Raw genomic sequence first — 13,428 nt, forward strand, 5'->3', positions numbered from 1 at the left:
AATAGTTTAAACACTCAGATTACCTATAGAGGGCGATACAATTTATAACTTTAGGACTTCATCAAATAATAGATAATGTTAAAATAGCTTTTTCTTAATACTCTTATTCGAGAAAGTCGAGAAAGCTTCCTTTTCTAGATAGAGGAAATTGAAAGTTAAGAAAAATGAATATTATATTGTAAAACATGAGCTAAGAATGAGCTAAGAATTCTTCAAAATTAATGGGTGCGGCATTACTCCGTTTCGAAAAAATGAGCATGTTTTTTCGGCTATAAATGCTTTAAGTAGCCATCATTATTTTAATGTTATCTATTATTTGATGAAGTTCTGTTGCTACAAACTGCACCACCCTGTATACAATTTTTTTAATGTACGAACTCACCAGAGAGTGGAACAACTTTTTATCAACTTGATATGTATATCTCTGTACCTATGTAACGGAATCTTTGAACGTGATTTTCACCCACTTCAAAATGTCAGATTGAATTTAAACTTTGCACACTGATCAACGACCAATGACAATACAATAATTTAAAAAGTTTTCCGATTATCCGTATCAGGGTCTTTAAGATTACGAATTTTGTCCATATTTTTAAAAAAAACAGGTTTTTTTAACTAGCTGATCTAAAGAGTAGAAAATAATTTTTATATACTTAAACAAAAATAGTGAGAAAAATATCATTTTATCGTAAAAAGTGTGGAGTGCTTTTTAAGATATTTTATAATGACTTTTACCAATAGCATGTCAATAAAATATTTACAATAATTGAAACCAAGCACCCCACGCTTTTTTTACGGTAAGATGATTTTTTCTCACTCTATTTTGTTTGTTTTTGAACTTATAGAAATTAGTTCCTACTTTTTAGTTCAGCTATTTACAAAAGTGTGTTTTTTTGAACTATTATTTATTTAAATTGTGCATCAGCCAATGCAAATATATAATGAAGTGGTGTTTAACCATTCGATTCATCTGCGCAAGATTTTTTCTAAACAAATCATCTCTTTTCTAATCTCTTTGATTTATACGAGCAATAATACAAAAAGAAAATAATTTCTAAAAAAAAAGTATAACATCTTTTAGTTCAACATTTTGATATAACACAATTGTTTTTTTAAAACACACAAAATTCACTTAAAATAATTATTTTTAACTTAAAGCCAGTAACGGTTCATATAAAAGATCTGTTGATTTATCAGTGGTGGTCGTACTGCTTGAGCTTAGACTGTTAATATTTTTCTTATCGAATTTTTTACCCCATGGTTTTTTCTCTGGTAATAATAACGATAATTTTTGTTTTGATTTTGATAATTTCTTTTTCAATTGTGGTGCATCTGTTACAGTTTCAGCTGATATACTTAACGATAAATCTTCTTCATTATCTAACATTTCCAATCGTTCATTAATATTTTTCGGTTTGAAATTAATCGCCAATAATTTTTGCGTATTCATATCTTGTCGTGTTGAATTTTTGTTTGCATATACAATAACATATTGTGAGTAAGCGGAATTTGATGGTGTGTTAATATCAGCAAAATCACGGAAATTAGCGAATTGTTCATGTTTTGTAGGTTTTGGATTTATGTAATAAGATGCTGGACGTCCATGACCATTTTGATAATAGGGATTGAATAAATGATGATTACTACCAGCGAATTCCGAAATATCATCATTCTCATTATAAAAAGTACCGCCACGTATTACACCAAAATTACCAGATCCTAAAAGTCCAGCGGAAGGTGAATCACGTATAATTGGTTTAATACCACTGGTGTGATCAAATTCATCATCAAAACTTTCGCCACGGAAACCGTTATCAAACGAATTTAAATTTTGTCGGGCACTGTATGGTCGATGGCTATATGCTCCTTCCTGGTTGAAAACAAATGGTCGAGAATGTCCTGATGGTGGATTCCCATTATTTGTGTTGTATATGGAGAATAATGGGAAAAATCGTTGACTGTCCACATGCGGTTCTACAGCTGCTGGGTACATAGCATGAACGCTACTTCCTGTTGTCTCGCTATGATCTGGTTCTAATAGCATTGTATCACTATTTCCATCTTGAATTTGATCATCTGCTTTGTGTATTGTTTGAGCTAAAGGTTCACTTGGCTCAGCTAATTGATCGAGATTAGGATTTGATGGTGCTGAATCACCTGTAACAAATAAAATTTCATGTTATTTTATGAATCCTTTTAAAAAAATTTTTATATTTCTTTAAAGCTTAAAATCGTTTATAACATCAGTATGACTTGTTCTTCAAAGTTCACAAAACACGCTGCCATATACGTCAAAAAAACGCACATTTTAGTACATATTCTCTTTTAAAATGCAAGTGATTTTTTGACACGGGGTATTCACTATTTGTGACGACAAACGTGTAGCTGTATATAATACTTAGGCATCGCATGTATACATAAAATCTGTAGATATGTAGCTGCATATTAGTCGCATCAATGAATTTTTTTAGTCGGGAGTCCTAAATGACAGCTCCGATTATGATAGTTTTTTTTTTCAAAATTTTTTTTTTTATATATTATTTTTTAAATCAGAAACATTTAAGATGGGGAAAATAATCTGGAGAGGGGATAGGCAATGTCGTGACTGATATATCGACGCCCTGCCTGAATCGCTAATGATAGAAGTTTGGAATTTCGAGAAGATATTGATTTTATACTGCAGGTATCGCATAAGAAAGAATTTTTCGAAATTCATCCCCTAAAAGGGTGAAATAGGGGATGATAGTTTGTATGAAAATATATATAAACCGTCATTTTTGAGTTCACTACTTAACTGATTTTAAAAGTTCTTTCACCTATAGAATGCTATATGTATAAATTTTTATTTGTGTTCATCTTTTTAAAAAGACGAACAAGAACAGTTCTTTTTTTACCAAAAAATTCGCCATAAATTACAGTAAGTATTGTTATTTTTGAACAAAATATGTAGAAAAGTTTATAAGATACGATTTAAATGAAACAGTTTAAGGCAACTGGTATATTTAACCCATGCAAAAGGTCGGTATCGATTTTACAAAGAAAATTGCCAGATACCTTTTTTTCCCTGTTTAATCCCCCGGTTGGTTAATTTACATCTTGGCATAGTACATCTCTTACGAGTATGAGAGAGTACGTATGTATACATTAAGCAATGCATATAAGAAAGAGGTGTTATACGCATGTATTTAATGTAGCTTCGATACCCTCAACAGGACCTATACATTTTTTTAATACAGAGGAATTTATTATTCAAAAAGGCAAATATAAGGCATTTAAATTTAAATATAAGGCAATATTTTTACACAAATATATTAAATATAGTATAAAAATATCAAAAAATGATTCAAAATCCTAAAAAATCAATACATTTGCATTAAGCGACTTTTAAAAAAAAATTCATTCGGTTGGATTAATATTAGAAGGACACTCGGTATTATAATATGAAAATAATATTAAAATATTATTATATAAAAAATTAAATGTCGTCAAAGTGGCGTCACAACCAAGAATGATTGATTGACAGATTGCTTTAAGAAAAATATTGATATATTTTGAAAAGTATTAATTTAATAATCATCTAAAGGAATAAAAATAATAAATTATTTAATTTTATAATAAATATAAGAAAGTTTACATTAAATTATTCATACAGGATATCCTTAATTATATAAGTATGAAAACAGCATTTTGGAATTACATATTTATAATTATTTACAATTATAATTACTTTTATTTTATTATCTTTTTCTATTAAGGATATATTTCTTGAGTTGTTGTTTTTATATTTACTTTTAATACACCTAATGAAAACAAATAAAACGATATCGTGGAGGGATTAAAGATTCCTGATAAAAAGGGTGAGTTATGTTATAATGAAATATCAAGAGTTGACTTTTTAAGGGCTCTGTACCCGAAGGGTGGCCAACGAAATCCTATTGCTAAGATTGCGCTGTTCGTTTGTCCGTCTGCCTGTTTGCGCAAACCACAAAATTTTGAATTATTTCAAAATAAAAAATATTTTTGTATTTTTTGATCAGTTTTAAGCAAAAAAGTACTCTTGTAAAAATGTAATATTCGGTATTAAGGATGTTCCAGCATGGTATTTGCAGTTTCTATGTTAAAGCAATGGTACAATTTTTTTTTCGACAGAATTTAACGAAAAATTAAATTTAAGAATTTAATAATGCTTACTATTAATTCCCAAAGTTTCAGAAATTTTGACCGTTTAAAATGGGAAATAATTATGCCAACGTCCCAATTTCGATCAATTTACGTCAAAATTAATATCTCGAAAGTGAAAATTAATTTCTAAATTTTTTTTTTAGAATTGTATTGTATAAACATTTTTTTCTACTTTTTCTTCAAAATATAATAATATCATAAAAAATAGTTGGAGAGACCGGACATTTTACATGCTTTAAATGGGACATGAACCTCAAAATCGCGAACTTTGTCTTTAAATATCTCGCGATCTAAACGGTCAAAAATTATGAAATTTTAGGAATTCATAAATAAAGCTATTATAAACCCGAGAAAAAAAATTCGGCCAAATCTGTCGAAAAGTGATTTCATGCTGGTACTACCTTAAGAAAAATGTGTTATTTTTTCATCTCTGAGGGAATTCGGTTAGCAAACGCAGCTTATGCGCTACGAATTTTTTAATCATAATTTTATAAGGTATAGTAGCTTATTGATAACATTAGATTAATAATTACATATTTGTTATAGATTTTTTCCCAGCGTGATTTTTTGGGGATCTTGTTTGCTACAATTTACCTTCTTATCAAAAACCTTTTATCGACAACATTCGTACCGTACAAGTTTACTAGACAAAACATTCAAATATAAAGTTCACATGATCTAGTTTTCAATTTCTAAGCACTATAGCTTATTTTTCACTGCATATTGGGGTAATATAATATTTACATGCAATTTTACTCTAGTACCTATACTATTATTACACTTATAGCAATTTTAAAAGAAAATCCTGTGTTTTCACCCTGAAAATTGAAATACAATCTGTCTTATGATATCTGCATATTTTGAGGCGTTCGCAATATGAAACTAAGCATTCTTCTATTGGATTCGATTCAACTGAAATATTAGATTGATAATCTTGGAGTCTAGCCAAAGGAGTTTTGAGAAGAGCAAGCATATAATTTAGAATATCGCAGTTTGTATTAGAAAAATGGAGATAATTTTAATCAGGTCCAGATTTACCACACAGGTACTGTTGACAACGTGCTTGGAGCCTCAAAAAACTTTGGCGGAAACTTTAAAAAAAAATTTTATTTCTGAAAATCTAAGAATAATGTCAAGTGAAAATAGAGGAAAAATATTCGTAAGAAAAAAGGATCCAGATACAAGTATTTCTTTAAAGAGGCTTTTATAAATGACAAGGGGTCGATAGTAAATTTATTAATGTATACAATAATTTACTTAATCAGAAAGTTATGTATTAATCTGGCGATCAAAGGTCAAATCCATCAACAATTGTTATATATTGCATTATAAAAGAAATTAGTATCAATACTTTTTTTTTCGGGTAATAGTAGATACTTGATATGAATAATAATTAAATAATGTATGACTGAAATATGTAATTTTAAACAACTGAATTAAAAAATAAAAACTAGAAGAAGAAATGTACAAAGGTGATGTTTTTCTTTTTATTTTAATATTCAAATTATTGAATATGTAATCATTATATGATATGTAGTAATTAATTTGCATAATATTACTATTAAGTAAAAAAATATATATAAGGAAAGTGTGCATTTATAAAAAAAAATCAATAAATTTATTGAAATATTCGAACTTGAGATCTTCCGCTAACATCAAAAAATGTATATTGGATAGCCGCCAAGCGGAAGAATGAGTTTAAGGAAAAAATTGTTAACACAATATATGCAAGTTTTTACGTACTTAGGTATATGAAATTATCCATACTTCCATACTAATATTATAAATGCGAAAGTAACTCTGTCTGTCTGTCTGTCTGTCTGTTACTCTTTCACGCCTAAACGGTTGAACGAATTTTGATGAGGTTTGGTATGGTGATAGATGATAACCTAGAAATGGTCATAGGCTATAAATAATCACGCCATCGTTCTTAGGGGGTAGGCAGTAGGCAGATAACTAAATTGAGTTAGTGATTTTTAGTCGTTTTTGTTGGGACTTTTGCTCTTTCACGTCTAAACGGCTGAACAGATTTTGATGAAATTTAGTAAAGTAATAGATGGTTACCTAAAAACGGATATAAGATCAAAATGATCACGTCATCGTACTTAGGAGGTAGGAAGTAGGCAGAAAACTGAATTGAGTTAGTGATTTTTTTATGGTTTTTGCTGGGAGTTTTGCTCTATCATGCCTAAACGGCTGACCGGATTTTGATAAAATTTAGTTAGGTGATAGATAGTAACCTAGACAAGGATATAGAATATGGGGGGGGGTGAAAGTGGGAATGTTGCCCAGCAAAGCGGGTAGTTCACAGCTAGTTACCTATAATTAAAACAAAATTTGATATAGGATAAGATAAAATTTGATATTGCAATCTATGAGACAGGAAGTATATGACAAAAGACAAAATTTATTTTCTATCAGGCGTGGGTAGAAAAGTAACAAAGCAATGATTCTGTTTATTTTTGACTATTGTGTTTCTATTGTAAAACACTGGCTTTATTTCAGTTTTAACCATATAACGTAAAATGTTAGGGAGGTAAGGTTGGATCAATGCACCGTCGTGTTCCTTGGATCAAAGCAATGTACTGATTATAGGTATATACTTACTCTTAGAATTATTTTCTCCACTTTAGCACGAATAGATTAAAGAAATCTTATTCTTTCTGAGGCAAGCTAAAGTAGATCCTGGTTTTTGACGATTGAAAACAAAAAAGTAGGGTGGTTTTATTTCATTCTTGTCTACAAAAGAGAATTTTAAATTTCCTTGAAAAAGTTGATAAATATAAAAAAAAAGTTTCCAATGAAAGTGGTAAGAAATTAAATTTAAACAGACAAGGTAAAGTTGCGTAATTTTCTACGGGGTTTGAAGGATATTTGAAAATAATCCTTTTTCTTGATGTTTCACTATTTTTCTAGAAATATATAGGTCTTTAAATGTTTCATTTTCAACAAAATTTTTGAATTTTTCCTTATTTTGTCAGATAAGGATTACATTATGCGTAGATACGAAACAGGTCAATAAGAATTATGAAATAAAATTTCAAAATTTGTTTTTTTCTTTCACATCTTATAGAATTTTAATATTACTTTAATTTACTACAAATATAATATTAGAGGCTGAATCTCTTGAAAGTCTCGATTATTTTAACTATTTAAAAAATTATGTATATATATAATTTATAATACAGTCATTGAAATAGAAATAAAAATAATTAATTATAACAATTAATCTATATACGTTAATATATATAAAATTATACAAATATATATATTAATAAATGTATCTTAATTAAATATTAATGAATATATTATTTATTATACATATTACAAAATAACTTTAATATTCTGCGACCATAATCATCATTATATAATCAACTAAACTATTAAGCATACGATTTAAAAAAATGTTTACATCCATATTATTTCAAAAATTCTATGGTATATTTTTAGAAAATCGTGGCAAATATCTCTGTAAGTCGAAGTTTCGATGCCTTTATTTCGCAGATATCTTTATAAATCGGTTTTATGTATATTATTTTAAAGCTTTTGTGGGCTGAAAACTTTTGAAGCATTAGTTTTTTATAATAATACATATAAATTAAACTTGAATAAAATAAATACATAGAAACAAATGTGGTTTTTAGATTTTTTGACAAGATGTCGGACACAGAACCAGAATTGAACACAATGACTAACTCGGCCAAATGCCATTACCATTAAATATTTTCAGTCTAATGCATATTTACTTCGGAGTTAACCATTAACAAATTTTTGAGCATTTTTAACCGACTTCAAACAAAAAAGAAAGAAGTTATCAATTCGACTGTATTTTTTTTATGTGTGTTACCTCAGAATTTTTGACTGGGTGAACCAATTTTGATGATTCTTTATCTATTTAAAAGCTGGTACTTCTTGTGTTGTCCCATTTCATTTTGGTCCAGTTTTGACAACGGCAACCATGACAAAAATGCAAAATAAATATAAAAAGCTTTGATATATGACTAAATAAAATTCAATAGACCCGATATAATGGAAGTGAAACGTGATGTAAGTTGTGTTCTAGATTTTTTTTTTTAATTTAACATTTGAAGAAAATGCATGATGCATGGAAACAAAGGTCATTTATGTCATTATTTATATAATTATTATAATTCATATTTATTTTTATGTGAAATAACAATGTATTGTATTTTTTCTAAAGTATACTTTAAACAGTGGCGTACCACAAAATCTTTGAAAACTCCACCCACGCTTGACACATATTCGACAGCTGATGATGAATAGAAAACTATCTTCAATTATTTATTATTGTATTTACTTGCCATCTAAAAAATAGGCGAAAATTCCCTTCTCGTACAAACAAAAAATGATGAAAGTACACGTATAAAAATTTGTAAAAAGACGGATGTAGTTTCTCGTAAATACTAGCAAAAATAAGATTTTTAAGAAAAAACCTTATTAATAATTGCACATCGCCTGAGCTCTACCTAAATTATTTTTAAATTTAGTTTTGAATAATTGAATAATATTAATTATATTTATATTTTTAATTAAATGTTTATATCGTCCGCAGCAGACCATTTTTTTACATTAAAATTTAAAAAAAATTTTATTTAGACATTTAAAAGAAACAATTCCGTCAAGCCAACTTTTTTTTAGAGAATTTTTATTAAATGAATGAGTCTATTTTTAGTTAAGCAAATGTTTTACTTCATTTTTTCTTTTAAACAGCACGTGTAATTTTAAACAAGTTCGCTGAAACTAAATCGCTCCGTAGCGAAAAAATATTCGTAACCAACGTTCAAAACATACCGATCTTCGAAGTTTTTAATCTTTACCTAAGAAAATACGATTTTAAAACATTTATTTTTGGAAATATTTCTAAAAATTCGGAATGCTTTTTAAAACTATTTCTAGATAGACATAAGTAAGCCAAAGTGTATGATGATGATAGCAAACAAAATCCAAATGTGAATTTAGAATTCATAACACCAAGGGGAACAAGGATCATAGGATCAACCGCTGTCAGACCCTCGCATAGGTAGCTTTTAAAAAATTCAGGTCGGTACTGGCAAACAAAAACATTTCTAAAAAAATAATAAAAGACATGGACGCTAAAGTTTTATGTGTGAACTGTTTTTATTGTTTGCATGCCAATCGTGAACTGTGACAAAAATAATAGAAAATTTTGTGGAAGCAGTAGAAATGTGGTTTGGTGGTTTTATTGACGAATTGTGCGTAATTACTTAACGTTTAATTAATGGTGAGACATGAATTTTTTCGTATGAAACTGCGGATGAAAAAGTAGAGGAATGCAATACATTTTTTTATCTTTTTCAGTGTATTTTCTTTCAAGACAGGAGGAAAACTGCCTGCAGCATAGGTAATTTAGTGTGCTGAAATTGGCGCTATACTAGATCCGCCACTGTAATTATAAGTACATACGCTAGGTACTTATATAATAATTTTCTTCTAACATTGAGATCAAGGTACACATTACCTAGTTCATCCAACCAATGCGCATCACATAGTCATCATAAAAAAATACATCATTTTTGTTTGTTGGTAGCGCAATTTATCACTGATAATATCTCTTTTTTTTCATGTGTAATCATTTACTCGATAATATCTTTCTAATCAACAAGAAGTCATTTAAGTGTTTATGGTTGAAAGAATTACTATTTTTTTCATAAAAGGGGATATCTTATAAAGGGAAACTTAAAAGATTTCATCTATTATTAAGTGTTAATTAATTTAGTGGGGAAGTTAATTATTAGTATCAGATGTAATCATGACACACAAAAAAACGTAGAGGACATTCTCATTACATTAATTTTTATTTAATAATATGTGATTATTTAAAAATATTTCTAGCAGTACTTCATAACGATGTGGACAAATCATTCAATTAACTTTTTATCAGGGGTGGTGATCAGTATCGGATTAACCCATATGAAAATCAGACGGCTTTTTTTTAACTTCATCAACTTGACGCCTCTTTGTGACACCCTTCTCCTAAAAATTTGTCATTTTCTCTTTTGACCTTTACTCGGAACTCAACTAGCCAGTACGGCGGCCCTAGCCCGTTTCCAACTTGATTAATTCGTCACTGGTGATTAAGGGGATGGTATCTAAAGTCCCAGATGTCACCTCTTGGATCGTAAGGAATTTTTCGTATGGATGCAATCGGCTGGATGACAATCATAATTAAATATCAATAAAGGTTTAGCTTGAAAAAATTATGGATTAGGTCTGATTTAATGGTTTGTGATCTAAGCTTGTTTAGCTTTGGACCAAATTTTTAGTAACTTTAATAAAATACACCTGCTCTCTAAAAGGCCGCTGAGGAATGATATTTTACCTACTTCAAATTATTGTATCGAAGTCTAAGATATATGTGCAAATATGATGACAGCACGGCAATATTTTATTATACGTACATAAGTATCCTTCGTTTATTCACAAAATTTTCTACAGCAGTATGAATCTTTCGCTTGAACTATACTTCAAATTTTTCTGTATACTCAAGATTATATAATTTTTTGAGTCTTTTTTAAAATATCCGATTGCGATAGTTAATAAAATTCACGCTTGAAAATTAGCTTTCAATTACAAATTTTTATTTCTATAGTATTTGATAGGTATCATCTTTATATTAAAAGGAAAATTGAGAGATCGGGTTTGTCGAGATATCTAACTTAATATTACGTCTCTTCATAGGCGTCAGTAAGGAACACTTACCATCTCTCTAAATAATTTTCAATTTTTCAGAAAAAGCAAAATTGTCCTCAATTCTTTTTTTGTCCTCATTCGATGCACCCTTAAGAGTACAGCCTTAGAGACATTCTATTTGAAATATACAAACACTAGATAAAATATCAGATTGAAATTTACATAAGTAATTTTAAAATGTGTTATTTTCCAACAATTTCGTAATGAATCTATTATAATTTTTAGATCAAACCTAAAAACGTTTTGTTTTTTGGTTTTACGTCGATTCTTTGAAGATTTTCCATATTTAACTTGTCTAAATTTCGAAATTTAATTAAATTTTAAACTAATAACAAATCGAATAATTCTTCAAATTAATATTGAATAGAAATAATTTGAAGAATCTCTAATTGTTATAAACTTATTTTCAATTGAATTGAAATTCTGATGAATTCATGAAAATTGTGTAGGTACTTTGAAATTTAAGTCATAATTGTTCTTTTTTTTTTTTAAATTTATACTTAAAACTTAAATGAAGATATAAAAAAATATTCAGATTAAAATTAATTATTTTACAATTCAAAATAAACACTTTCAAGGTTTTATATCTAAATATTATTATTTTTATAATTAATAAAAATTATGTTAATTAATAATTTTAAATGATTTAACCATAACTTAGATATATGTATATATGGTTGATTATATTATTTATAATTTTTATCTTCATATAAATAACTAGGACGTGTGGTATTTGTCAAATTTTTGACAAAAAATATATTTTTTTAAGATATATGTACTGTAATTTTTAGAAATTTTTTCTCGGAAAACGAGGAAGAAATGGCAGATATTAGATACCACGCATCGCAAGGGATTATTAGAATTATATCAAGAAATAAGCACAAATATTTGAATCAATGGTTTTTTGTCCAACCTATTACCATTTGTCCAACAGTTACCTTTTAAAGTCCAAACTATAGAGATAGACTGAATTTTGAATACGATAAAATATGAATATAATTATAAAATTAATAGTTTATTTAAATCAAATTTCAAAACTTGGGTAAAATAAAAAAAATATGAGGATCTTTATGGATATGCAAATTTTTAAGAATAATTTTATGAAGTAAATGTCAAAACTTATTTGGAAATACAACAATCGTAAAATTTCAAAAAATTAAATATAATGCAAAAAAAAAAGTACTTCATTTAAAAATTATAAAATAGTATACTACACACCTAGGGAGCAAATGGAAAAATATGTCTTAGACTTCATGTTCATTCAGGGCTCAGTTTCTCATGTTGCCCGAGGCGAAGCTGAGGGTGGCAAATATGCATTGATGTTACATTACATAGATTGAATGTCAAACGATTTTAAGCATCTGAGGTAATTGCTAAGGTCTAATCCATTGTAGATTCGTAAGAACAAATGTAAAGTGATACGTGCTTAGTATTTTTTTAAGTCAAACAGCGAAAAAGTTCCGTGAAATCGCGATGTTTTATGTAAAACATTTTGCAATATGAAAATTTAACATTAAATGTATATTTTTTGGATAAATGTGCCTATATTCTTTTGATAAATGTGTCCCTAGCTGACTTAAGCAATTACCTCAGATGTTGGCACGCTTCTTACTGTATGGAAAGAGAAGCGATGCTTAATTTATGTAGACTCTAAAGTCAATGCAAACATGAGATCTGAGACATTCATAACATGCTTTGTAAAAACAAACAATTGACTGAGTTAATTGTTGAAATACCCTGTATAGAAAGTGTAGAATATCAGTGCTTGCATTATTTTTTATAAATTAGAAGATTTTAAAAAACCAACACAATTATGACGCCCTTTCCATAAACTTGGAAAATTTTCGAAAGTATTTACTATAATTTTGTTTTCATTCTTGAGAATGTTTCTCAAGGCCACTAGTCGAATATACCTGCAAATTTTAAACTCTTTATCTTTTCTAGTTTTGGAGAAAATAGACATCAAAGTTTTGTCCTAATGTTTACGAAAAAATGTTTCAAACAAAAGTTATTCATTTTTTTATAAGAAACATTTTTTATATTTAGGCAAACTTTTATTTTATCTCTAACGGTTTACAAGATGGGTCCTGGGGACTCAAGACCCTATTAACCTATATTGCTCATTTACGAACTCAAACCTATTTTTAGATCCTGAACACGCTATACACATTTCAGCTTGATATCTTTTTTTGGTTTTTGAGTTATCGTGAGCAACGACGAACAACCGGAAATGGACTAACTAATTAATTTTATGAACACATATAGCAAAATTTTGTTTGTAGCATGAATATTTCTAAGCGTTACTAACTTGGGGCTAAACTTAGTATACCTTGATATAGATAAAAATTATGGAAACAACATTATAAGAAAAATTTTGAATACAAAAAAGAAAATTCAATTTTGAAAAAGACAATTTGTTTAAATAAAAAATCCTTTTCAATTCCGAAGAAGATGTTACATTAGATAGCTGGTTCATGTTTTTGGAATTTTCTTAGATCTTTTGTGTAGTTACTG

At 28.2% G+C, this 13,428-nt stretch overlaps 1 protein-coding gene across 1 annotated transcript in view; it reads right to left on the reverse strand.

Annotated features, from left to right (window-relative positions):
* Window positions 1-916: 916 nt before the first annotated feature.
* The window catches only part of LOC123298149, a 76,065-nt gene continuing 63,553 nt past the window's right edge, over window positions 917-13,428 (reverse strand). The window contains exon 2 of the mRNA XM_044880066.1: window positions 917-2,157. Coding sequence (XP_044736001.1) covers window positions 1,148-2,157 — 1,010 coding nt within the window. The 3' untranslated portion in view covers window positions 917-1,147. The remainder of the gene's footprint in view (window positions 2,158-13,428) is intronic.

This window comes from Chrysoperla carnea, chromosome 4 (genome assembly GCF_905475395.1).
Source record: "Chrysoperla carnea chromosome 4, inChrCarn1.1, whole genome shotgun sequence".
NCBI classification, from domain to species: Eukaryota; Metazoa; Arthropoda; class Insecta; order Neuroptera; family Chrysopidae; genus Chrysoperla; species Chrysoperla carnea.